Source organism: Pipistrellus hanaki (assembly GCF_964339955.1).
Source record: "Pipistrellus hanaki genome assembly, chromosome: 6".
NCBI lineage: Eukaryota > Metazoa > Chordata > Mammalia > Chiroptera > Vespertilionidae > Pipistrellus > Pipistrellus hanaki.
The window spans coordinates 58,606,779-58,634,119 of NC_140508.1; the positions used below are offsets into that span (position 1 = coordinate 58,606,779).

Below are 27,341 nucleotides of genomic sequence, written 5' to 3' on the forward strand. Positions count from 1 at the left end.
GGTAGATAAACCCAGGCAATCTTTGGCTATAGGCCTCTTAAGAAAGCAAAATCCACTGCCTCATTCCATCACTCATTCCAACCCTTTGAACCTGCACTCTTATCCAGCCCTTTTGCTGGATCCTTTAGAACAATCCCTGAGCTCTTCTGCATTCACTATACCCTTATGGGGTATAAATCCCAAGTTCAGGAAACTTTTCTAATAAAATAGGCATGTTCCATCCAAGGAGACTGAGTATCAGGGCAGTTTTTCTGTGTGTTTTTTCCACGTCCTCGGTACCTATTATCAAGGCAAAAAGGTGCCTCACACCACTGACCTGCTGGAGAGAAGCAGGGGCTCCCTCCCTTTGGTCCCGGAGGTAGAAGTTCTCTGCTAAAGTCAAAGACATTTCCCTTTAGCACTAACATTGGAGACAAGAAAGAGAGGCCTGGCAACACCCTGGGAGAAATGTATAAAGGAGATAATGCTTTATTTGGGGTGCCTTCCACTCTCCTACAGTCACCCAGCTCTTCCGAGTTCACAGAACTAAGAAAGGACATGTCCGCATCCCTCAGCTCTGAAGTTATTAGAATTTCCTAGGACGTTCCCTGGGATGATGAACCTAGACTCTAAGAACCTAGGAATCCTGTTTGGTCCTGGGAAATGAGTGTTGTGCAGAGCTGGAACTCAAAGCTGTAAATCTATTCCTGAACGAAGATGCTTCTCTGCTTGCTTCTGGTGGTCCACTCTCCTACAGCTCTGAACAGGGAGCAAGTGAGAACCCATAGCAGTGCTGGTGTCTGGTCACTATCCCGTGACAATGCTGAAGGGACCAGCTATGCGTGTGGACTGCAGGGGTCTGTTGGATAAAGCTGCATTCTGAGACAGCCAGAGACGGGGTCACTGTGGGCAGGAGGATGTGTCAGAGGCAGATTCCAGGTCGAGAGGGTTATTTTTGGAATACTCTGAGGAAGCGGATGGCGTGGCTGCCCACACTGCACCAGAGCTTGGTGCTGCGGGATATAGTTTTCAGAGTTGTCAGTCCCTCAAGCCTCATCACTAAAAATAAGTATCTACTTATTAAAGCAGATTTGTTTTTATTCAGACTTTTGTATTTTTGCACTATTGCTTTGCTCCAGAATTGATTTTTTCAAAATATTTTGTCTACAACGTTTATAATTCTGCAAAATCCATAAACTATAATCTATGCCTTGATTCTAAGAAAACTGGCTTTCTCACTTTTCCGGTACTTGCAGAAAAAAGAGTTACATTAAAAGAAGGGCAATGGAAAATATAGAAGAGATTAAACACTAAGCTGAAAACAACACTCACCACATCCTAGAAAGGCAGTTAGAGGCAGCCAGACCCTCCCCTCACTCCCAAGAACTCTCCTCTTGCCCAGAGCCTTGTGTGCGCTGTGTGGCAGCTCCCAGCAGGTTGTGGGTGTAGGTGTTTCAGAGCATCTGGCGGTGAAACAAACTAGTCATTCAAATCTCAGCATCTCCATAATTTATAACTCGACACCCCTAATCACAGCTGGTCTGTAACTTGGGATACAGTTCTCCTTTTTTTTTTTTTTTTTTTTTTTTTTAAGCAAAATAAAGTTAACTCCCCTTTTTAATGAGAAATGTTTGTTATATTCTATTCTATCTTGAAAACTCTTACTATTAACTTTCTAACTGACACCTAAAGAAAACAGCAGAGTGCCTGCACGAAGGTATGGTATGAATAGATGCCCTCTCTATCGTTAATAAGAACTGGCAAGTCACTTAGTTGTCTTACAGCAGTACAAATGTTATCTTGCTGTTGACATTTTTCTACACTACAATGGAGGATATTCATTATGGACTCTTATTAGGTTATCAGTCTCCTCTTGCTTAATTGTCAGAATACCCTCCTTGAGTTAATTGTGGGTACCAAGCTCCTGCCCTTAGAGTCATCTTAGACCAATGCAAGTAATTTCCTTCATCTTCCCAAGAGCTCCTGTTTGTCCCTGTCCCTCTACATGGCCCACATTACCACACCAAATACTACTGAGTTGCTACAAAGATGCTTTAAAAATTATTGTTTTATTTTTTAGGGCAGTTTTAGGTTTACAGAAGACTTGAGCAGACAGTGTGAAGGGCTCCCACATACCCCCTCACTCTACTCCTTAACCTCCCCAACAGTTTTCCTTATTAATATCTTGCATTAATGTGGTTCATTTGCCACAAGTTATAAACAACTATTGGCATATTATTATGATGAACTAAAGTCTATAGCTGACATTAGGATTTAGTCTCTGTGTTATATTGTTCTAGGGGTTCTGACAAATGTATAATGCCAGAGCTTCCGTTTCCTCTAGGGTACTCTTACTTTCCCCTGTTGTTTTGGGGTTTCTTAAAGAAAGCCCTTAGAAACTCATTCTTAAATAGAGCCTATGTCTCTGTTGCAATATGCTATGATCATATTAGAGCCCTATTGAAGTGGAGGTCAAGGTATTGGTGAGGGGGAGTGTTCTTGAGTTTTATGATTAAAACCAGTTAGTTTTTTAATGGGCTGGAGTCTCGGGACTGTGACCTTCAGAAAAGTCTTGTGGCCTTTTCCGCTTCCTTCCCTAGTGTAAGACAAATGGCTCGAGGGAACTAGAGCTGTCTGCCTTTCCCCTAGTAAAGCAGTTTCCCTGAAGGCAGGACCTCAGGTCTCTGATGTATCTAAGAATTGTTGCTCAGTTTGTTAGCATTTTTCCTGTTGTGAGGATGAGAGTGATGACTTACAAACTCTTCCCATGTCAGAATCATGACCAACAATCTGCTTTTAACTGTGATGATTCTCATGAACAAACAATGCCAGGAAGAAGCCTGCACAGAGCCAATAATGAACTCTCAGAATGAAAATCTACCCAGAGCAATCTATAGACTCAATGCAATTGCTATTAAATAACATGGGCACATTTCACAAATACTCCAAAAATTTATATGGAACCAAGAAAGACCCCAAATAGCCACAGCAATCTTGAGAAAGAAGTATGAAGTAGGAGGGATCACAATGCCAGAAATGCAATAATGAGAATAAGCAAACCATGATTAGGATGGATCATACATAATGTTAGCAAAAGAAGTCAGACACAAAAGGATACATACTGTATGGTTTCATTTATCAAATGTTCAGAACAAGGACAGAGTAAAATCTGATAGTGACGGAAATCAGAAGAATGATTATCATGGCAGGAGTGGGAAAGAGCATGGCATGAGGTGGGAATCGAGTTAGCTTCTATTTCATGACCCAAGTGGTGATTAAATGGGTGTGTCCTCTTGTGTACTTGACTACAATTTTCACTTCAAAGAATCTAGCAGTATATATGCACCGACTTAGAAAGGTAATCATAATATGCTATATCAGCAAGTAGAAAAATAAAATGAATTCTAGATATCCAATATAATATAATTGTATATTGGTAGAAAAGATAAATAGGTAAGTTATTATATCCAAAATAAATCTATAAATCATTTATTAACAATGCTTATCTCTTGCATTTTTGCTTTATGGAATTTTTGGATTTTTAAGGAAGTTAGCTATTAGTTACATACTTGAATAAAAAAATGTCCAGAAGTAATAAAGAAATAGTTTTCTAGTTAAACATTCCACACTTCCACATGTGTACCCCTGGATTGGCACACTATGATACCCCTGACAGCATATTGTCTGTGCTACCAAGTAGCTGTGCCTTAGCTGCTCTGGTTCTAGCATTCTCTCAGGGACAGAAGGTGAACAGGTCCTCTACACATAATGTCAATGCACTTTCATTAGCCTCACTCAACTTATGTTCAAAGGAACTTCTGTGTAGGTCCCTGTGGAACACTCATCAAGCAAAGGTAAAAACCCCAAAGGCCACTGCACAGACACCCAACTCAATTCCAGAGAATGGACATGTGGTATAGCCACTCATGACAACCACTTGTTCATGCACTATTTACTTAAGAAAAGGCACAAAGGATCACTACCATTTGCCATGTCTTAGGTGTGACACTCAATAAGCTTGCCTGCAAACCTTTAGTTAGACACACCTCAATTACTTCTGTTAATTTCACTACTAAATGGCCTTTTAGATAATCATTTTTCTCAACCAATTTATGTTATAAACTAGAGGCTTGGTGCACAAATTTGTGCAGAGGTGGGATCCCTCGGCCTGTCCAGCAATTGGAGATGATAGGGGCCGCAAGAGGTTGGCCAGTGTGGGGAGGGACTATGGGAGGTTGGCTGGCCTTGGGAGGTTGGCTGTGGGAGCACACTGACCACCAGGGAACAGCTCCTGCATTGAGAGTCTGCCCTCTGTTGGTCTGTGTGCATCATAGAGACTGGTCAACCCGTCGTTTAGTCAGTTGCTTAGGCTTTTATATACATAGATTAATTAAAACTTTCTTTCACCTAGTTTTAACATGAATATGTTATGAGAACAAAAATGTTGAATCTCTAAAAAGTATATTTTTAAAATATTTAAAAAATGGTAGCATTTAAAAAACATTTTTAATATATCAGAATAAAACTATTTAGGCATTAAAGATGTTTCCAAGTAAAAACTGAAAACATACCCAACATATGAAAAACATAAGCTACCTATGTTGTGTACACATGTGTACACAATCTATAAAAATCAAAGTTATACTATTTTCCCTCATGGGAAAAATAGAGAACACATTTTAGCCATTTTCCTTAAAACAACAACAACAATAACAACAAAAATATATTCAAATCAATGTCCAGATCAAAAAATAAACACACACAAAACGAAGGCAAATATTTAGAAATTATGCTTAGATTTATAGAATTACAAAAAATAAAAGGAAAATATTAAATAATCACTTAATATCACAACAGTAATAGATTCTTTTTATTTTGTTCCATGCAGGTATGAACCAGAGAAAATGAACTTGTAAAATAATGAGGATTAGTCCAATATAAGGAATAACCAGTTTGTGTGACAAAAGGCTAGAATAGAAAGCAGGTGCTAAATGAATCCTGTCCATTTTCATGGAATAGAATGGAGTCCGGAAGGCATTTTCTCAACAGAGAGGGTTATGGACCCCAGTAGCTAGCTATGGGCTCTGTATCAGGCAGGGTGTATTCCTGCACCTCCTATGTCATTATTGCCCCAAATCTGTGAGTAGAGACCTACTTCATGAGGCCTCTGAAATGTTTAGAGAACACAGTGGATGCACAAATAAATAAATGCATATGGTTATAAATGATGTAGAAAAGAACAAGTGGATACTAAACATCTTTCCCATTATGCAAAGCATTTTGCTAGTGATCTTTTCTATTTTTACAAATGTGCTCCTCATTATTACTTTTTACTATGTGAACTACAAAATTGTGTATCTATTTAACAGGAACATATACATAATTATTCTGTGGAGATGTTTTCAAAAGTGTTAAAATATAAATTAACACACTGACACTTTTTTTAGGGCTCCATGTGCCATTCTAAAACATGTTTACAGAATGGATTAGAACATTTGTATGAGGCAGTTTCTGAAGAATCAGTTATTTATTTTATTTTTTGTAAAGTGCTCTTCAGAACCACTTATGTCACAGAGAACCCTCTGGTTATGGAGAAATGTGTCGGTGCACAAGGAAACCCAAATAACTTCACTGCCCTCCACTTTCTGAGAAGATTCCTTCCTCCCTTGGAGCCGAGTTCCCAGCCACAAGCTGAGCTTGGGTCCCCCTGAAATGAGCAGGTGAGCTCTGCTCATAGAAGTCACAGCCCTTTTGTTCAATGACTGCCGAGCACCCTGTTTTTCTCTAAGAAAAGTAGAACAGGTTATTGCATTGGAGATGAAGTGCAGTGTTACTAATTTGGGCTAATTTGTTACACTTTTGGCCAAGTCAGAAGAAAACTCACTGTCTTTTTCTAAAAGATAAATAGATCTCCTACCATGTTTTGGGAGATACAAACATAAGGAACTACTATGGCTAAAGACAAAATTATACTAATTAATTACAAATGCTTCAGTCTGACCAAGTGAAAATTATTGCACTAAATTAACACAAACACAGGATAATTTATTCCTTAGCTTGCTAAAATAGAACTTCAAAATTATAGATGAGATTTTGCCTTAATTGGAAAAAAACATAATTCAGTGAAAACATGTAGTTCTTTTTTCTATACTCAGATTTAAATAATTAAACTTTTTCCCAATAACCTTCTTGCCTATGCTACTAATGAAGTACATTTCATGGTTCCCCCAACTTATAAAAGTGCACTGAGCCATTTCTGGCTTCCCTCCATGCCCTCTGCAGATGGCAGAAAAAGATTCTACCACTGAGACTTTTACTTCCAAAAGCTTAGATTTGTCCTATCATGAGTGAGTACCATAGAAATCAGAGTCTAGTCCTCTCACTTTAAAAATGAGAAAATTAAGATTCAGCGTAGTGAATAGCAGAAATTATTCATACGGTCGGGACTAGACCACAAGTCTCTTGACTTCCAGGCAGGTTCTCCCCACCATTCCCTAGTGGAATATTAAAACCAACCAACAAACAAATAAGACATCTTCACAACAAAAATTATATTCTATGGTTTTGCTAGTGTTTTTACCTCTGAAGAGATTATCCGAGTGATTATCTTCTTTTTCTTTGATTTTCAAACACTTTGCCTGCTGTACATGTCTGTACAAAGAACAGAAATAAAACCTGGATTCATTATCCTGTGAGGCAGGAATAACTCATGACAGCAGCACACATTTAAATAGAAGCCACAGGGTAAACAATAGAGAACTAGTAGGCATTTTGCTCCACAGACACTTCGTCAGATTCCCGCCCCCCCCCCCCCAATTTAATATTTAAAAAATACATTTTTGTTCAGAAACTCTAAGTTTGACATCAAGACTTAAAGGTCTCCCTCCTCCATTATTGCCAAATGTTTTTACAATTCTCTGGAGAATAATCTCTTCAGATTCTGAGAAGAAGCTACTAGGGAGAATAGGTGGGTAAATAATAATTGCTACTGATGATTTTAGAGCTTATTTTAATCAGAAGATTATATACATTGTGCCTGAATAACTGTATAAAGTAATTTGCTCATATTGCTGAATGTCAGAGAATTAATTAACTTTTAAATGTTCCAGTATGCTGTAAGGACTAATTTTGTAACTCGAATGGAACTTTATAAAAATTTGAGGCTCAGAGTTTGTAATTAATGTGGTAGTTTCTAAAATGAAACTTTTCCAGTGTTGCTAATTACCTAATAATTAATTTTAGGTAGACAGAACTTGAGGTAGTTGATCAATTCATCTGTAATATTTATGATTTTAATGAAAATGATAATAGCTTGCTTTGCAAAAGTATTTTGTAATTGCAATTGGATAGCAGCTCTCTCATTTTATCCTCAGGGATAAGCCTTTGAGGTAGACATGCAAACACTGTTTCAATTTATGATTTAAACGAGGAATCTCATTCAGTTACTCAAACCTTACAGATAATATAAGTGACTTGTACAACAATTGAGGTAATTTTATCTATAGGTTCTATAAATATATTTATCATGGTAGAAATACATTAAACTTATCAGTGAGATTTTTTTTTAAATAATTAAGGCTGTTCCCCTCTCCTGCACCCCCCCCCCCTAAAAACACATACCAAGAAACTGAGAAAGAATTTCTACTAAAATACCATTTTTGGACCTGGAAAGCTACTGTGGAGCACAGTAACGCCAGGTAGTTAGCCAACTGTGGTGCAATGCAAAGACTAGACCCTTAGTGTAGGAAAACCTAGCTGCATGGCTTAGCACCTGTGTCCTAAGCTTGTGACTCAGGTGCATATTTAAACTCTAAAGGTCTCAGATTCCCAATTTTAAAAATGGGTACAGTACAATTTCACTAATTGCTCTGAACAATTTGTGAAAAAATATTATAAAAAGTATACAAACTCTTAGGCATTGTGGACATGCATAAAATATGTGGAATATTTTCATTAATTCAATGTTTATAATTTCATTATATTTTCTCTACACATATCACCAGGATTTGTTTGTTTGCATTCTTATGGAGAGAGTATAAACTATAGAAAGAGGGTCTGAACATGAGCAGTGAGCATCTGGCGGAGAGCTAGTCAACATGGAATGCTGAAGGCACATCGTAGCTGCAGAGTAGTAAGCTTCTTCTGGGAAGCTCATATGCCCGACATAAATTTGATGGGGCTTTTTAAAAATAATGTAAAAATAAATCCACTAAATTTATTGAGTGGCTTTTTATAAACTTGGCAGATACTGCAATTAATCACAAATACATTTTGTTATAGTTTTCCTTTCAAAATTATTACATCACTAGGGAGATACATCAAGGCAAACCCTGTGAACAGTTCAGATTCTGTTACATTTCCTGAGGGAGAGAGTACTTCCAAGGGCTCTAGATTTCACTGAACTTCATTTCATTCTCACAAACTCTATATGTAGGTATAGGACCTTTGTTATTAATAAAGAAATTGAGGCTCAGAGATATTAAACCACTTGCTCATCTGGGGCACACAGTGAGATGAGGGTTGGAGCCGGGACATAAACTCAAGCCTTCAAACTCCAAATCCAGTTTCCTTCAGGGAACACAACATCTCCCATTACTCTGCAGGGGTCTTCAAACTATGGCCCGCGGGCCACATGCGGCCCGCAGAGGAGTCTGATCCGGCCCGCCAGGTTTTTTGGGCAGTGAGCGCAGCCGAGGTGTTACAGTAGGAATCAGTAGTTCATATAGTCCGGCCCTCCAGCTCTCTGAGGGACCGTGATCTGGCCCCCACTTTAAAAGTTTGAGGACCCCTGCTCTAGGGTATGCTGAGCACTGGCAGAAGGCTTTGAGATGTCACATGCGGCCCAAAAGAAAAGGAGAATAATAACAATGCCCCTGGCAGCTGAGGGAGGATGCCACTTGGCACTGGGCGAGTGGGGCTGTTCTGCAGAGGACTCAGCTGTGGCTGGTCCTGAACGAACGGGGTGTGGATGACTGATGGGCTTGGAAAGGTCTGGGGAATTAGGCTGAAATAGAATGGGCATAAGCAAGATGGGAGGGAGAAGCGTTCTGGGGAAGGGAATAAGCTAGTCAACTTACTTGGATGAAGCATCTATGCTGTGCAAGGAAAGAAAAGATCAAAAGAATAAGCTGGAGCCAAGCTGTGGAGAGGCCTGCGAGCGGTTCTCAAGTGTTTGCGCTCCATCCTGACGGCAGTGGGAAAGGTACTGAAGTGTCGCATCATAAAGAGCCTACTGCGTACCACCAGGTTAAATGTTTGGGGGTGATTAGGCCAGTAAGGTGTCAAAGATGCATATTTGTTTGTATTTCAGCTAAAGAGGTAATACCACTGAAATTTGCACATATTAGTATTTCCAAAATAATTCTTGAAGCCTGGCTTGTATAGTTCATATAGTTATCAGAGCTCCAGGCCCTCTAAACAATCTTCAAAATCTTTACTAATAGTACTGCCGTTGCTGCAGCAAGTCAAACTACTTGTCTGTCTATCCTGATGCATTCTCATAAAGGAGTGAGTGTATAAGACTTAGAGGATTACTGCTACCATTATCCAATAATCTCTGATATTCACTGTTTTTCCTCTTGCCTTTTCCTTAGGATTTTGCTACTTTCAGTTGAAAAAGGGAACTGCATATTCTCCGACATTCTTTCTATGCTTCCACTACTTTTTCCTCCAGTTTTAAATTTATTTTTTATTTAATTTTGCAATTTTTTTTTTACTGATTAAGGTGTTACATATGTGTCCTTATCCCCCCATTGTCCCCCTCATTTCCTTCTCATGCCCTAGCCCCCTGGTGTCTGTGTCCATTGGTGAGGCTTATATGCATGCATACAAGTCCTTTGGTTGATCTCTCTCCCTTACACCCACCCTCCCCTACTTTTCCTCTGAGGTTTGACAGTCTGATCAATGCTTCCCTGTCTCTGGATCTCTTTTTGTTCATCAGTTTATGTTCTTCATTATATCCCACAAATGAGTGAGATCATGTGATACTAATCTTTCTCTGACTGGCTTATTTCACTTAGCATAATGCTCTCCAGCTCCATCCATGCTGTAAGAACTCCTTCTTTTTTTACCGCAGTTAATGACTACCATTTCTGTGTTCAAATGCTAGGCCCTGAACCAGAGGCCTAACCTGTAGTAGGTACTATGGATCTTATGCTTATGTGTTGAAAATGAAAAGAGAGTAAGTGGCTGGCCCAAAATCACATTGTAAGCAGACGAACAGAGTGCAAACAGAACAGCCAGAATTTGAATGTAACTCAGTTTAACTGTAGCTAGACACCTTCTAGAGCAGGAGTTGGCAAACGTTAGCCCACAGTCAGATCCTGGCCACTGGCTGCTTAGTAAGTGGAGTTTGACCAGAGCACAGCCATGTTCATCCATTTATTCACTGTCCACGAACGCTTTCAATTGGTAACTGCAGCAGAAATCTTACTGCCAGCAGAGTCTAACAGACTTATCATCTGCCCTTTACAGAAAATGTTTCTGACCCCTGTTCTAGAATAAAGGAAAAGGTCTCTAGGGCCAGAATATACACACCACATGGGACTGTTTTACACTGCTATCTTTTCCCAAAATTGCCTTGATAACTGTATTTAGTTATAAGAGGGCTTTAAAGGCAAATATTGGGCCCTGACTGTCTTTTATTTTTAGACAAATTGTCCAAGTCCAATCAACAGTTTTTGAGCTTTTCCTACATGCAGGCCTTGTATTCAACCAAGATGGTGCCTGCTGCCCAGAAACTGACCATCTAACAGAGAATGCAGCTCTGCATGCTGCAAACTCTCACATGAAGTAGACTGAGAAAGGGCTACAATAGAGAAATGAAGAAATCACTATGGGATCACAAAGTAGGAGGGGGATTTTCTGCTTCAAGATCAGAGAGATCAGAAAAACCTCAGGAGGAGATGAATTTGAGCTAAACCTCAAAACAAATTTTATTAAGGGAAGTTCTGAGAGGGACATGGCAAAGGCATAGACATATGGAGGATAGGGAGGGGGAAAAATTAGTCATGGAGCATGATATGTGAGGTGGATGTGCAGGCTGGGGTAAATTATGAGGACTGCAAATGCTTCCCATCGATATGCATACTCTATGCATGCTTCTGTGATGTATATTTGTATGTGTGAATTTATTTATAGTCAAGCAAAATGAATCAAGGACCTGTAAGATGCTAACAATGCAAAAGAAGGATTCATATAATATGTTTAGTTTGTAAATAAAAGTAATTAAAATTTATAAACATTGTATTATAAAGTATCAATAAATAACACACACATGAAAATATTTATGCAGCATTACTTATAAGTGGAAAATACTGGAAACAACCTGAATACCTATCAGTAAGGAAATGAGTGAAATAGTTAAGGCATGTCCACACTGTGGAATATGATACAACTATTAAAGATAATGCACTGAATCCAATTGTGTTCATATGGCAGATTATCCATGATGTATTGTTAATTGAGTAAAACATACTTTTTAGCTAATATCTTTTATCTTCAGATTTTCTTTGAGGCAACAAACAATGCTTTTCATGGCAAATTTATTTTTTTCTTTGTGGGTACTTAGTTGTCTCTGTTTTTACAACAATTCCATATAAAAATTAAAGTCCAAGACCAGATGATTTTTCTTTTGATGATAAGCATTGGTTTACTCAAGCTGCTTTGCTCAGTCTGCTATTATTTACTTGGGATAAAATATGCGTGTATTTTGTGGAAGCCTCAGAAATTAGTGTCCCCATGTTCACCTTTCAGGAATGCAGCACCTTTCCCAATATTTTCCATGATTATACCGAAATCTATAGTAGATACAAGCTAACTTTCATAAAACCTTAGCAAAAAATTAATGTGATTAAAAAAGAGTGTGTATCTGGATATCTATATACTTACATTAACACAGAACAGGTGTAGAAGACAACATGACAATCTATTCAAACACCCACACCAGAATGCAGCATCAAAGTTCAGAAGTGGGGAATGAGAATTTATTATTTTTTAAACTTTCATATTGCCTGAATTATTGCTAGGAATTTTGTTATATTCTTTTTGAAATATATTTTATTGATTTTTTTACAGAGAGGAAGGGAGAGGGATAGAGAGTTAGAAACATGGATGAGAGAAACATCAATCAGCTGCCTCCTGCACACCCCCTACTGGGGCTGTGCCCGCAACCAAGGTGCATGCCTTTGACCAAAATCGGACCTGGGACCTTTCAGTCCGAAGTCTGACACTCTATCCACTGAGCCAAACCAGTTTCAGTGGAATTTTGTCATATTCTTATAAGCCTTTAACTTATACTGTTTGATAGGAAAAGGTATGGGTTTTATTAATGTTTTCAATGCTTAATTTTTCTACTTTTATTACTATACATTTTCTCATTTTCCTATAATACACAAGCATTGCTTTGCTTATGGAGAAAACATGTTAATGTCCTCATTTTATTATTTACAATGAATGGGAGATAATTATTTTAAAGCTAGATTAAGCACGTAGATGAGAAAAAAATACCCACTGGTGCTTGGGCAACAACTTTATTTTTCCTGTGGTGCAAGAACACCAATGTTTGCTTTATGCAAAGAACCATGAGCATTTTAGCACACACTGTTCTACAGCAGAAGATGCGATTTAATTACTAAGAGCCTGGGCCAAGTCAGGATTCCAGAAATCCAGAGATTCACAATAAATTATAAAATGCCTTAAGAGTACCAGATCAGAAAAGTATTTGTAAAGGTCGTTTTAAGGTATACATTAATTATTTTATAAAATTTTAGCAAAACAGTAACTTTGTTGAGGAAACACAAGACTACAATGAAGTGCCAAAGGAACCAAGATGAGTTGAGCCAATGAGGGACAGGGCCTTTCACGTCCTTACATTTTCTGTCTGCACTCCTGTGTGATCTTGACACACATCATTTCATTTCAATTTTGAAAATATTCAATAGAATACTACTCCCTTTTTTTAAGGCTTGGATCTGCTTATGGTCCACAGGATGCCAATATGGGTAATGGCTGAAAGCATTTCAAGTGTTACCCTTTTACTTCTTTCATGGCACCCATCACGATCTGTGATTTTTCTCTTCATTTATGGTTTACTTTTGTTTTACTCTTCCATCTCCTCTACCTGAAATATACTCCCTGCTGAGATGGGACTGTTTGTTCAGCTCCATATCCCCAGCCTTTAACAGACCATACATATTTGCTGAATGAATGAGTGCTGATGCAATGAGTGAATCTGCATGCCCACTGCCAAGGCTGCAGGGACTAGAGTCATCTTGCTTGAGAACAAATCTTCATTCTGCCACTTCCTAGCTGGTGTGACTTTCTTATCACTAAGTAAAGGCTGAAAAGGACCAGGATGGACCAGGATTTTAGTCTGTTATGTTCACTGCTGTATCACTAGGGCTTAACGTATACTGGCATGTTGCAATTAATGACAATGTCAACAGGAAAATAAATTCTTTGGCTTTGATATCCTGATTTCTATGTTGAAAAAGTTGGATTAGATCATCATTTGAGTCCTGCCCCATTGTACGATGCAGGATTGACACATCTGAAGTGTGGCCTGGGCGGGAGCTGGTGTGGAAGGCCTGCAGGCTTCCTGTGCAGCCACAATCCTCCACAGGCGCAGAAGGAACTGGTGTCTTGGTGCTTTGCTCACTGCTCAACTGATAAGGATCTAATGTAGTTCCAGATGCTGAGTAATATTTCAAATAATTAAAGATCTAACTTTCTATGTTTGATGTAAAGATGTGTGGTATATATACACAACTAGAACTAGTAGAATTGCAAGACTTTAAAATCAACAATTTTTATAAAAATGAAAAGAAGATATGGAACTATTTCAATAATCTCTACTATGTGCCAGGTCCAATTATATAGCTATAACTATGTTTATCTATATATCTACAGTCATAATGTAGGCCTCATATTTTATCTTCATTTACAGGTAAATAAATTGCGGTTCTAAGAGGTAATGTTTATATCTGAATCAGTCAACTTAGACTTGCTAAGTCCTATAATGGAAATTAATGAAGAAAAAAAAACACCCAAAAATATAATGAAAACTGGTTCCTAACCCTTTAGCAGCCTCCAATATTTTTGAAAAAATAAGGCACACATAACACAAATATTAAAAAGGCACATGCAGACTCACATGCATAAGCTAAGAACAAGGAAGGGGATCATCTCTTATTTGATCCATATCCCTGGGCCTAGGACAGTCCCCGGCACATAGTGTTGCTCAAAATCTACTTAATTTGCCGAGTGCTTATTAAGTGCCTGGCATTATATTAAGCATCAGAAATATAGAGACATGTAAAACACAATATCTAACCTTAAAAAGCTTGTATGGGTTGGAACTGCTATAGAAAACTTAAAGACAGAGATGAGCCTTGGAGAAGGGAGAAGATGCAGGCATGGATAAACAAAATAAGAAGAATGGAAATTAAAACAATATGGCAGATGATGACAAGGGATGAGTGAGTCACTGGGTAGACTTTATCCCCTAAAGCAGAGAATTTACGTGGGAAGGAGTGAGAGAAAAGACTGACTGATTAAATAAAATTTATTTAATAACTTGGAAAGTTAATATGGGAACAATCAACTAACAGTATTTTAATTCTGAGAATGGACTTCAGAGGAGGTATTTATGTTGTAGTTAATTTGAGTAGTGGAAATAAACTAGTTGGCTCATGGCAGTGCAATGTATTATGAGGATCATTAGGGGTTATTCCACTAAATGTCATTCTGTGATTACCATAACTTTCCCCAACCATTTTCATTATCAGTACAGGCCTTAGGGAAGTGCATAAAATTTATTTTATAGCAGACATTAGGAAACACAAAGTGAGCTTTATTAGGCAGTTTCTTGGATCTTCTTAATAGCAATGATTGAATATGACAGGTATTTTAACTAATGGTAGTTCTAACAATTGTGTGAATTAAAACATATGAAACACTGCTCTGGGAGGCAAAATAAGTTATTAAAGAATACTTAGGTGGGTTGGAAATGCCAGAAAGAAAATGTCCTGCGCTGGCCTGAAGAAGCTAGCTAACAGAATACAGGGAGAGGTAGGGGAGTTGCATTTCAAGTAATTTTCTTTAAGATAAAACTGCTTCAGTAAGTATAATTGTATTCCCTTGTTGTAGATAGAATAGTTTAGTATATTACAATGAAATGTGTTCAAGGTTATCTACACTAATAAAAGAGAAACAAGCAAATTGACCATACTTCCACTATATCCACAAGCCACGCCCAGTAGCCAATCAGGAGCGAGGATGCAAATTAAACCAACCAAGATAGCTGTGACCACAGAGCAAGCAGCAGGTTTGGGTTTCCCTAGCAATGGAGAAAGCCAAGATTCCCACCTGCTCTGGCTGGACCTGGCCTCTGCTCAAGGCTACAAAGTTTTGATTATAGAAGATAAATAAATCCCAACAAAAATGGTGGCAGCCATGGAGCTGGAGAGAGTAGGAGGCTTGATTTGCTCCTGGTGATGGAAGAAGGCAAGCTTCCTGGAAGGCCCTGGCCTCCACTCAAGGCTAAAAAGTTTCAATTATAGAATATAAATAAATCCCAGATAACAGAGCCTCCCACTTGGGTCACCAGGGGTGTGTGGCCGGCCAGCAAACCACCACAGGCCCCTCATCCAGGCCACCCCATGCCCCAAGGGAACTTCCACCCTGATCCAGGAAACCCTTCAGAGCAAACCAGCTGGTCCCCACCCATGCACCAGGTCTCTATCCTATCTAATAAAAGAGTAATATGCAGATTGACCATCACTCCAACACACAAGATGGCTGCCCCCATGTGGTCAAAGATCCTGCCCCTATGTGGCAGGGGAGGGACCAGGCCTGCAAGGAAGATAGTTAGGGGTGACCATGCTGGCAGGGGAGCAGTTAGGCATCAATCAGGCTGGCAGGGGAGTGGTTATGGAGTGATCAGGCTGGCAGGAAGAAGCAGTTAGGGGCAATCAGGAAGGAAGGCAGGCTGGCACTTGGGAGCCAGCAGTCCTGGATTGTGAGAGGAATGCTCCAGAATGGAGAGGGTGCAGGCTGGGATTAGGGTTCTCGCCCCCCCCCCCCCCGCCCCGTGTGTGTGTGTGTGTGTGTGTGTGTGTGTGTGTGTGTGTGTGTGTGTATGTGTATGAATAAAATATATATATATATATATATATATATATATATATATATATATATATGTATAGGTATATGTGTATATATATATATATATATATATATATATATATGAATAAAACATAGTTAAGATTCTTCCCCTTTAATATTCTGTTTTTATAAAATAAGAAATAAATGTATCATGAGATGACCTTGAGAATCCTAGCTAGCAGCTGAGTGTAGTCTACATTTAAACCCAGCCAGGCAATTTCAAAATCTTAAACTGTCATTTCTTTGCCAGCCTTAAGTTAAAACATGTACAGGATTTGGAGTCAGGCAGTTCTGGATTCTAATCCCAACTTTTCTACTGATTATCTGTGTGATCTTGGACATTTTGATTAACCTCTCTAATCTTAAGATGCCTACTTTGTAAAATTAGAATTAGAACCCTTAACCACACAAAAGATGGTTGTGATGATGAAATAAAATGAACAGGATGATGTATATAAATTGTTTAGCACAATGCTTTGTAGCCTAAAGTAAGTGAATTATGTTCATGTTTTTGGTGTTACTATTAATAATTTACTGGACTAGGATTACTCTGAGTTTAATCAAAATACCTATGTTTGGGTCCCAGATCAGCTACAATTAAGGATTTTTACTCCCTCACCTAAATGGCAATACTATGAGGATAGTAATTTCTGCTTTGACTAAATCACAAGACTATAGGATCTCCAAAGTTAATGTATGTGCAAAATATAGACTGTTAAACAAATTAAAGGCTTTTTCCTTCTAGAGTACATACCCAAAGAGAAGACACTCAAGCACAAAGTCATATGCCTCTATTTAATGCACCATGAATACACCATTACTCTGTTAGTACAAGGGAAAAGGAATATCTACATAGTTTTTCAGTAATGGTGACCCATCGTGAATCTACTCTTTAAAGTTGTATTAATATGTAATCCTACTGATATGAAGGGCAATTTTATAAACACCTATTAGTAGATAATCCATTCAAGTTTAAAACTTGACTCTCTACTAAGAAAATATGAACATAAACAGACTATTTCTACTACAAAATTATGGAGACTAAATGTTTACTAATAACTCTTTTCAAAGATTAACATGAGAACAAACATACTTTTAAAAAAAGAAACACAAAACTTGGATGCACTTAGGAAAAGACAAAATCTCTTAAATTGTTGGACAGCATCTAATTGATTTTGGAAGAATGTCAAGAGTTAATTTTACATTTTGCATGTAAATTACACGAAGTCTGGAATTTCTAAGGTGACAAGTGTTGCTTGTATTAGAAAATATAGAAGTCCTGTCCAGAGCTCAGTGATGGTGGATGGATTGGAGGCCAGTGGAAATTATAACTCTAATTTACACTAATTTAGCTCTCATGCTTATGATTGGACATGAACCAAGTAAAAATTATTTCTTACCATGTAGAACAGATGAAATTTAAATATTCTCCCTGACCTGTACCTGATATCTTGGATTAGAGGAAAATCTCAGGAAATTACTACAAGGAATCTGAAGGGGATTAAAATATATTTCATCTTCTTATAATTAGAATACATAGTATTCCTTATTGATGTCCCCGAACTCCCACTGGAATTCTAGACCATGAACAGGGTGTCATGGAGCTGGGAAGTAGTCACAGTGGGCACAACTGCCAATACTTTTTATCTAAACACTGTTATGATGGTTGGTTAAAAGTAAAAGTGGACAGGTTGGGGTGCAATGATAGCTTTGGTCTTGAGATTTGAAAGCAAAAGAAGATTTAAGAACTCAAGACATGCACCTCTATTCCCCTTCCCCATCCAGCTGCTTGCACAGTTCTGTGCATACATAAAATAGGATTTGATAGAAAAGGATCATGTAACTTTTTGCTCAAATATCAGCTAGCCTTCTCCCCTGTTTCTTTCTATCTGTAGTAATTATGTTTATCTGAGCTATTTCAGTGTGAAGCTCCTTTAAAATGATAAAGTGCATAATAATATATTGAAAAGAGCAAATTCCCAAAGGGAGTTCAAGACAGGGGAAGCCATATATATAATATATATATCTGTGCTGAAAGTAAAGTTTAGCTCACTTCGGAGACAATACAACTTTGCAATTATTTTTTTAGAATAGTTCAAAGATCAGTCTCTATGGCTGTTGACATTGAGGATGAATGACTAAAATCTGTACAAGAGAGATTGACTGAGATTTTATTGGGTAAGAAGATAACAGCACAGAATAGCAAGGGTAAAGTCAAATAGATATATGGAAATAAATAAGCATTGTTCCTTGGAAAACAGTTTAAAAAATTCTCCCTTAACTAGAAAATGGGAAGGATGTTCAAGCTCTCAGCTAGAGTTGTAATCAGTGTGGGTGTGAAGCACAGTGAAGAACAACTAGACCTGTGAGGTTTCAACAAGAGGAGTGGATGTGTAACAATAAAAATGCAAAATACAGCAACAGAAATAGAGAGGCACGTATGTCCATAGCACATAGATCATGTGATAGGGGAGCTAATCTGCAGTCATGTGCACAAGGATCAAAATCAAAATAAGCTATTTAATAAAAATGAAATGCCACACAAATTCTGTATAACATTTTCATGAGAAAAAAAAAAAAAAAAACCCACACAAAACCCACAGATAACAGTGTAAAATCCAGTCCAGGGTGTGACAGTATACCCTCCTGATGAACAGGCCTCCCTCGGGAGTAAAGGAGCTCCCTGGTAGGGACTGAGGGTGTAAACGGGCAGAAAGCTGTTTCTGTGCAAACTCTGCTCCCACAGAGAGGCAGGTAAGTGAAAGGAGCGAGGCTGTGGCCGGCTGGAGACACAGCAGCCCTCAGCAGCAGCTCTCTCAGAGCTGGCAGAGGGAGGGTCCAGTGTCACACAAGGGCTTGAACATGACTGCCTTCTGCCTGCAGACGCGTTTGAAAACACCCACTTCCCACTTCTCCTTTCTTGGCTCCATCTCTGTCTGGTTTTCAATAATTTACTTAGTGCTAGATTTTTCTGGGTTTATTCTTCACAGCATGGGGAATCAAGCTCCTTTACAGAGATGATATTTAGAATATTTACTAATTTAGGTTTTAAAAAAGCCAAATAAGATTCTATAGAAAATAATTTTATGTAAATAAACATTGGAACCTGATACTTAAGATGCAAATTTATATTTCAAAACAAAAGGATGATATGTTATAAAAAAATCAAAAGGAAACTATTTAGAGTCAGAAGAAGTCATATCTGAGGTACATCTGGATTAAATATGACAGAGACGAATTAGCAGGTAGGAGAGGAAATCCTGATATGACCTGCTGGGTATAAATTCTAGGCCTTGTGCCAAAAGAATCATCTATGTAAAATGAATCCAAAGAATAAAAAAGTTGTCAAGGTAAAAGAAAACCTTATAGAATTTTGTAAAGGAAATATGTTTTCTATTGCTTATATGTAATATATACTTTCACAAAGAGATACATTCACTAAATGAAATATTTTAAATAAAGATAAAATGAAATATTTTAAATAAATTATATGAGCCAGTGATCATAAAGGAAAGGAAAAATAAATTTTACAAAGAAATGTGATGAATTATTACTATTAACAAAACTGTTCTTTTACTATTCTACATGGTTTACTTCCTGCTTCACATTTTCAAAAGGTTCCTTACCTGGGCTGACTGTTCACCTTTTCATGTTTTCTGTTGAAGTTCAAATTACAGAGATTTTTCAATTTTAAATGTGAAGAGTCTGATTCCAAATTTGCCTGTGTTTTTTCTCTCACAGTATCATGGAGTGTTGTCTCCTTTTTCAAGTTCATGTCCGAATACGGGCAGCCAAAAGCACTGGTTTGTAATAAAATGAGAGCACAGTTTGCAGTGGTAAATCAGTGACCATTGTCTTTGGAACAGACCTACATCTGATATTTAAACACTGAGTAAACATTCTCCTTTCAATGAACATACTGAAATAAGTTTCTTTTCATATTGTCCTTGATAATATAGTGTTTCTGTATAAATAAATGTTAAAAAACAAAAGCATAATATTCTCTTATATTGGGAAATATTTTACCGTTTCCCCGAAAATAAGACAGTGTCTTATATTAATTTTTTCTCCCAAAGTTGCGCTAGGTCTTATTTTCAGAGGATGTCTTATCTTTCCATGCGCTAGGCCTTATTTTTGGAGGATGTCTTATTTTCGGGGAAACACGGTAGTTAACCATAGTATTGTAAGGATATTTTAGAGAGAACTTTCTGCAATGAAAGAAGAAAGACTAACCTAAGGGAGATCGGAAAATGTTTATTTCAGTCACAGCTGAGCTTTCATTAAGATACTATTACTCAAAAGCTTTGCTGTTCATGTAACATATTTTCTCAATTTGAGAATTTTTTAATGATAATTATTATAAATTTTTAAAATTTCAAATCATCACTCCTCCATGATTCGCGCTGCATGGCATTAATGCTCTCTTCCTAAGACTTATATGTCCATAGTGTAGAGTGCTACCATAGACCCTCTTGCTCAGCACTTGCTTAGGTTGAGGGAACTTCTGTTTCCCTTGATCTTTATCCATAAATCAGCTCCTTTGGTCATTTAATCATACACCTATTTCCTAATTTCCTTCTAGACCCTCTTCATCATGTGGGCACTAAAGTATGAAAACTAGAAGGAACTCCCTGAGTGTCATTAGAATAGAATATTTCCCAATTCTGGGAGGCAAGGTGTGTGAGAACATATCTCCAGATTATATGGATCAGAATAAAGCATAAAGTTCAAAAGTACATATTAAATGATAAAAATACACTTTTCAGAAGAAATCCTGGAGAACTTAAAAGAAGATAATGATGGGATACCAGTGAGTGTACAAAAGAGGGGATGAGGGGCTTTTAGATATAAGTGCAGTTTTCCAGCTGGTCGCTGTGAACAGTTTCTGTAGGAAACCCTGGGCTTGCCTGCATTTTCTGCAGAGGGACAGTTATGTTAAAGCAAGCATTGCAAATGCTGGCCTGACTGTGTGGATGCAGACCTTTATATGCCCATGCATAGGAGAGCATGCATAATCTGTAAACCTACACACAGAAAAAGAAAAAAAAATAATTGAAGTAATATTCTTAGGTATGATAAAACCATTTAAAATTTACTTTTAATTTAGTCAAATACTGAGGGAAATGGTTCTGAAGATATACTGTCATTAGAAAATTATTGACATAAGCTGAAATGTCTATGACTAAAAGCTCTGTTGGTCAAGGTAAAATGTCAATTTCTGACTGAGCAGGAAACTGTATATTCAAATTCCACTCATTACAGATGGAGACAAGGATGTGTAAACACTGTAGGCTGAAGTCCTGAGCAGCAAGGTCCTGTGGGAGACTGGTTCTTCAGGCTGAGCAGACCATTTTCCTTCTCTCCTCAGTACCTTTCTTTGTGGTTTTTTGGGAGAGAAAGACAGCAGGAACTGTTAAGTTGACCCATAGGAAACTGCAGTCTTAAAAAGTCAGATAGTCAAATATCAGAAATTTCATATGGTTCAACTGAGTAATTTATTTAAAAATGTCAGCTCCACGCTCATCAATAGCAAGGCAGAGGAACAGAGGGTGAATGCTAAACAAGCAAAAAACTGCTAGACAGTTGCAAACTTTTAAAAGAGGTTTTTTGATGGGTCTAAACTGAGATCCTAGTCGTCCTCTTAATTCATAAGTAGGAGTGACTGTAAATGTGACTGTAATGAAAATAATGTTTTTACTTTTCAGAATATTTAAGTACTAGTAGCCCTGTGCACGAATCCTTCTGCCAGCAGCTCTCTGCAGGGCCTGGCTGCTCCACACCTGCTGCCCAGAGGCTCTCTGAGGCCCAGAGGCCCATTTGCTGCCAGGCGCAGAATGCTTGCCTTGTCACCGGGTGATGAAGCAAGCATTCGCCAGGCTGCTCACACTGCCGGCTCTCAGCGGCTGCCCCCGCAATGACTGGGAGAATCTGGTGGGGTTGAGAGGACTGGGCACCGCCATCTTATGCAAATTAAGATGGGTAATATGCAAATTAATCATCACTCCGTCACACACACACACACACACACTCACACACACACACACACACTCACACACTCACACAATGTCATGCACTGACCACCAGGGGGCAGATGCTCAATGCAAGAGGAGCTGCTGTGAAGTGCACTCGCCATTTAAAAAGAAACAGCACTGTGGACCTGGCACCATCAAACCAACACTCAGCTTCCCCCATATGGGACACAGGCCCCACTACCACCCCTGAACAACTCCCCACCAAATGGTAGCCAATGCTGCTAAGACCCCATGGCTCAAAATGCAGCTCACAGCCCTACCCAACCCAGAAACAGTCGCTGTGGGCATCAGGAAATGATGTCATATAGCAGCTCCTGGTTTTCTCTCCCTAGAGACTGGTCTCTTTGGAATTTCCTTAGCTTAGGAACCCACCTAGTTGTATAGCTAGGTGTGGACATTTTACATTTTAACCAAATATTTGTGAAGCATTTTTCCATGCCTCAGCTCAGTTGATCCTCACCGAAGTCCTAGAGTAGGTACATAGGAGACTCAGTAGAATCCTATTTTCTTTTCATTAGCGGAGAAAAACAGATTTAGAAAGTTTAGAAACTTGACCCAACTGAAAAGAAGTAAGAAATGCTGGAACTTGAAAGTGATTTCAGGTTTTCTCACTGTTAAGAATATAATCAAACTCTGCTGGAGTTAAATATTTTACTTTTTTTTCTCCCTGTGTGATCTATAATAATAATCTGCTTCATGTTGATATTTACTGCTGTGTTGCTGAAAATTATCTGAAAGAGAAGTTGGGCTGGAAAAAGTTTAGCTAAATCAAAAAGCAGATCTAATTAAGCAAGTTTATTCTGTATACTAGTATATAAAAGGCTAAGTTGACTCACATGCACAATACATATAAAGCTCTTGCTCACGCCAATTATGTGTGTGTGTGTTTTGATCTGTCATTGTTGATCATGAATTTGGTTGACACATATATTATATCAATATATAAAGGGCAAATAGTGATATTAAAATATTTTCTGCTAATTAATTTCCTTTCAATGTGCATGAATCAGTGCACTTGGTCACTAGTTTGTATATATTCATCTTGTATACTATATATTTCCTGAAATCAGAGGCCATAATTGTTCATATCAGTGTGAACTGAAAAAAAAATTGGGGCTACCTTATATATCAGCACCTCAGTATATCAGTTTCTAAAGAAATAACAGTCATATATAATAGGCATATGTCATATGTGTAATTTGTCCACTTATGGATGTCACTCGGATTGATGCCAAGCAGGATTTCAGGCATAAAACCCAGAAAAAAGACTTGAATATTGCAATCAGCACAAAAGTTTCTCAATATCTTACCTCACTACCTTAATCAATGTTCCCAAACTCAGCCTAGTGGGATTTTCTCTTTCCAGTGCCTCTTTTTAACTATTCCAGATTGAATCCTTCCTCCTAGAAGCTGCCTCTGTCCTTAAAGAAAGGTTAGTTTAGCATTTTCCACTTTTTGCCATCTCTTCCCATTGTCCAGATGAAACAACAAAGACCCAACTGCAGAGGTGAAGAACATGCCTTTCCGGGAGAAGATTTAGCTTTGATCACAATTTAGTCTACTAGCTCCTGATGTGGTTTTCAAAATATTCATAAATTTGAAACTGATAAAGACTAGAGTGCATGCCAAGAATATGAACCCTGTTGGCACAGAAATAGTAAAGAATTAAATGCATTTTCATTTATTTTGTTTCATTGGAGTCATTTCATTACTGTCTGTTCTAATACCAAAAAGTCAAGTCCAACATGTGGAATTTACTTGGTAGGCATTAGGAGATATCCTTAATTGAGTGTGTACAACATGTTATCTGAAATTTTCTATTATAGGAAATATTTTCAGTAAACTGGGCAGGGAAGGAAAAAAATGCATCATGAGTAAAGATTGAAGTTTGTGTGTTTTCTCTGTGTGTGTGTGTGTGTGTATACTCTTTCCTTGAAAGTATTTTAGTGCATGGTTACTAGAAATTTCCAAGGTATAAATTATTTTGAAGGAATGTTATATATATTGTAGTACTAGAGGCCTAGTGCATGAAATTCAGGCACAAGGGAGGGTCACCTCAGCCCAGGCTGTATCCTCTTCAATCTGAGACCCCTTGAGGGATGTCTGAATGCCAGTTTAGGCCCCATCCCAGGGATTGGGCCTAAACTGGCGGTCAGACATCTCTCTCACAATCCTGGACCACTGGCTCCTAACTGCTCACCTGCCTGCCAGCCTGATCACCCCAAACCACCTCTGCCTGCTGGCCTGATCATCCCTCACTGCATCCCTGCTGGCCTTGTTGCTACTAACTGCCCCCTTGTCAGCCTGATCACCCCCAAGTGCTCGCCTCCACTGGCCTGGTTGACCTCAACTGGCCCCCCTGCCAACCTGGTTATCCCAAGCAGCCTGCTGCTCTGTCGTTTCGTCATCCCTCACTAACACCCCCTCCCCCCAATGCCCTCCCGCCAGCTTGGTCACCCCTGCAGCTTGTTTTGTTGTCTGTTCAGTTGTGATGGTCGCTTAGGCTTTTATATATTGATAGATAGATATTGAGTAGCAAACTAATAGCCTTTAAAATTTTATGCTGAAACCAGCTTAGTGTACTAAGTAAGTAATTTATGTAATCTATGCATGGGGAGGATCTGATTAATAGAATCTGCAGTTTAAAATTTTCAAATAAAGTACTACCTACATAGTTAACATTAAGCAGTAAATTAAACAAAGTAATTAACATGCTATATTTTAAATTCAATAAAAATAAAATTACAGCAACACGTCTGTATTTCTATTATGACAATGGACATTTTTGCAACTTTGTACAACTGTTTTCACCATTTTCATTTTAATATTTTGGTTAAGTGGTATGAACATGCCAGAAATGATTTTATAGCTTAAATTGACAAGTGCATTTTCATTTGGAATATTCTAGTGTGAAATATACTTAATTTCTGCGAAGGCCTTTACAGTACCTTTTCCTTTTTTTTTTTTTTTTTTTTTTTTATAAATCAGCATTGTTTTAAGATAAAATTTTAATGAGATGTATTTTTCTAGATAGTTGTCCAAAGGGCACCTGGAGAGTAAGTGAAGTAAAAAATGCTCCAAGCATAATTTTAAAAATTATCCATAGGCTAGAGGTATACATTTTAGCTATAAATTGTAATGAAATAAATCCATCTTTTTGATGGCTTTAAATTCAATATACTTAATTTCAATAAAATAGCAAAATTTATCTGGATATGCATGAAAATATGTTTAGATATTTATATATTAATATATTCCCATAAACATCTAACTTTTGTGTTAAATGCTAATGTTGACTTAATGTCAACAGGCATTTAGATGTTGTTTTGGGATGTTCTTTCTTAAAGTGATAAATCCATAGTCAACTCAAGGAACCTATGGGCTCCGATTAGGAGTACAGTCTGTGTGATGGAAAAACCAAAATAAAACCAGCCCAGGTCAGACAATAAAGCCTGAGCTAAGTAGTCCCGAACACTAATAGACAAAAGAGGTTTTAAGACATCCTACAGTCCCTTCCTACCAAGTGATATGCTAGGGAGGGTTTTTTGTTTGTTTGTTTATTTTTGGCAATACTATAAAAATATACATTTAGATAAGAGGTGGCCTTTTGTAATTTTACAGTATTCAAATAAAAATTCATCTGCAGGCTCAAATATGTATAGGCAGACTTCCTGTTAAAAAAGTTGATTGTTAATTCTCTACCCTCTAACTTAGTTAACAGACCAAAGGCTATGTACTGCAATTTAGTGTGTGTAAAGCAATATTGTCCTAATTATAAAAAAGAACCAACAATTGGAATCCTTCATTATATTTTGAAGGGAGCTGTTTAAGAACAAGTTTTCCTTTGTTTGTTTTTTAAATAAATAATCCTGAAATATTAAAGATGGCAACATCAGGGTAATCCTCTCTAATAAAAGAGAAACATGCAAATTGACAGTACCTTCGCTACACCCACAAGCCACGCCCACCAATCAGGGTGAGTATGCAAATTAACCCAACCAAGATTGTGGTTAATTTGCATATCCAGGCCAGATTGAAGACTGAAGACAGCATAGAAAGAAACCAAGTGCTGCAGAAGGGAGCGAAGCTGTGGAGAAGCAAGCAAGCAAGGCGATGGAGAAGGCAGGGAAGCAGGCGGAGTGGGGAGAAGGGAGAGAAGCAGGCAGGGCAGCGGAGACTGCAGCAGGAAGTCCTATTGCAGGAATCTTCCTGCAAGGGGCATCTAATTGTGGGATAAAAACAAATATCTCTTTCAAGAAAATATATCAAACTATTTTTCTTAACATAAACTTTTCTAGAACATTATTCAAGTCATTTGCTTTAAATAATTGTTGAGAATCAACAGGTAAAATACTTTATAAAAGTTGATTGAGTTATCTAAAATATACACATTAAAATGTTTATTCTGCTAAATTTAGGTAGTAAAATTATTTTTAAAATTAAAGAGAGCTGTCATCAAAACACTATTTAATTAGTCTAATATTCATAACTAGAGGCCCAGTGCACAAAATACATGCACAGGTAGGGTTCCTAGTCCTGGCTGGTGATCAGGTCCTATTAGGGCCTTCTGGCTGCCAGGCTGGGCCTCCCTTCCCCTGCTTTCAGCTGCTGGCTAGGGCCCTCTTTCATTCCCCACCACCTGCTAGTGGTCAGCACATGTCATAGTGAGTGATCAAACTCCCTGTCTCCCGGTTAACTCCTGAGGGGACACTCTGCATATTAGCCTTTTATATATATAGATATTACCAATAACATTTTATGGATCTATAGTTTTTACTCTTGGAACCCTAATTTAAGTTTTTTTTTTATGTTAAATCATTCAGTTGTCACAATATACTTATAAAATAGGAATTATTAAAATTTGCATTTGACTGAGGTATAGAGAGGTTAAATAAGTCAGTCAGGGTCACATATCTAAGAAATTGTAAAGATGGAATTGAAATCCAGGTAGCCTGACATTGGGGTCCTGGCTTTTAAGTATTATGCCAAACTGCCTCTGTATTTTCTTTGATTACATTAGATAAAATAAAAACAATGAAACATTTGGCATAATGCCTTGCACACACTAGGTACTTTTGTCAAATGGATATGGAAGATATTGGTATATTTACATAATCCCTTTGGCATTGATTACATAGATAGAACAAGCAGGGAAATTAGAATACT

The 27,341-nt window shown here is 37.9% G+C and overlaps 1 protein-coding gene across 1 annotated transcript in view; it reads right to left on the minus strand.

Moving 5' to 3' along the window:
• Nucleotides 1-27,341, minus strand: part of L3MBTL4 (L3MBTL histone methyl-lysine binding protein 4) — a 233,359-nt gene that overhangs the window by 72,176 nt on the left and 133,842 nt on the right. The window contains exons 14-15 of the mRNA XM_084887063.1: nucleotides 19,770-19,943; nucleotides 6,560-6,630 (exon numbers count right to left, since the gene is read on the minus strand). Coding sequence (XP_084743189.1) covers nucleotides 6,560-6,630; nucleotides 19,770-19,943 — 245 coding nt within the window. The remainder of the gene's footprint in view (nucleotides 1-6,559; nucleotides 6,631-19,769; nucleotides 19,944-27,341) is intronic.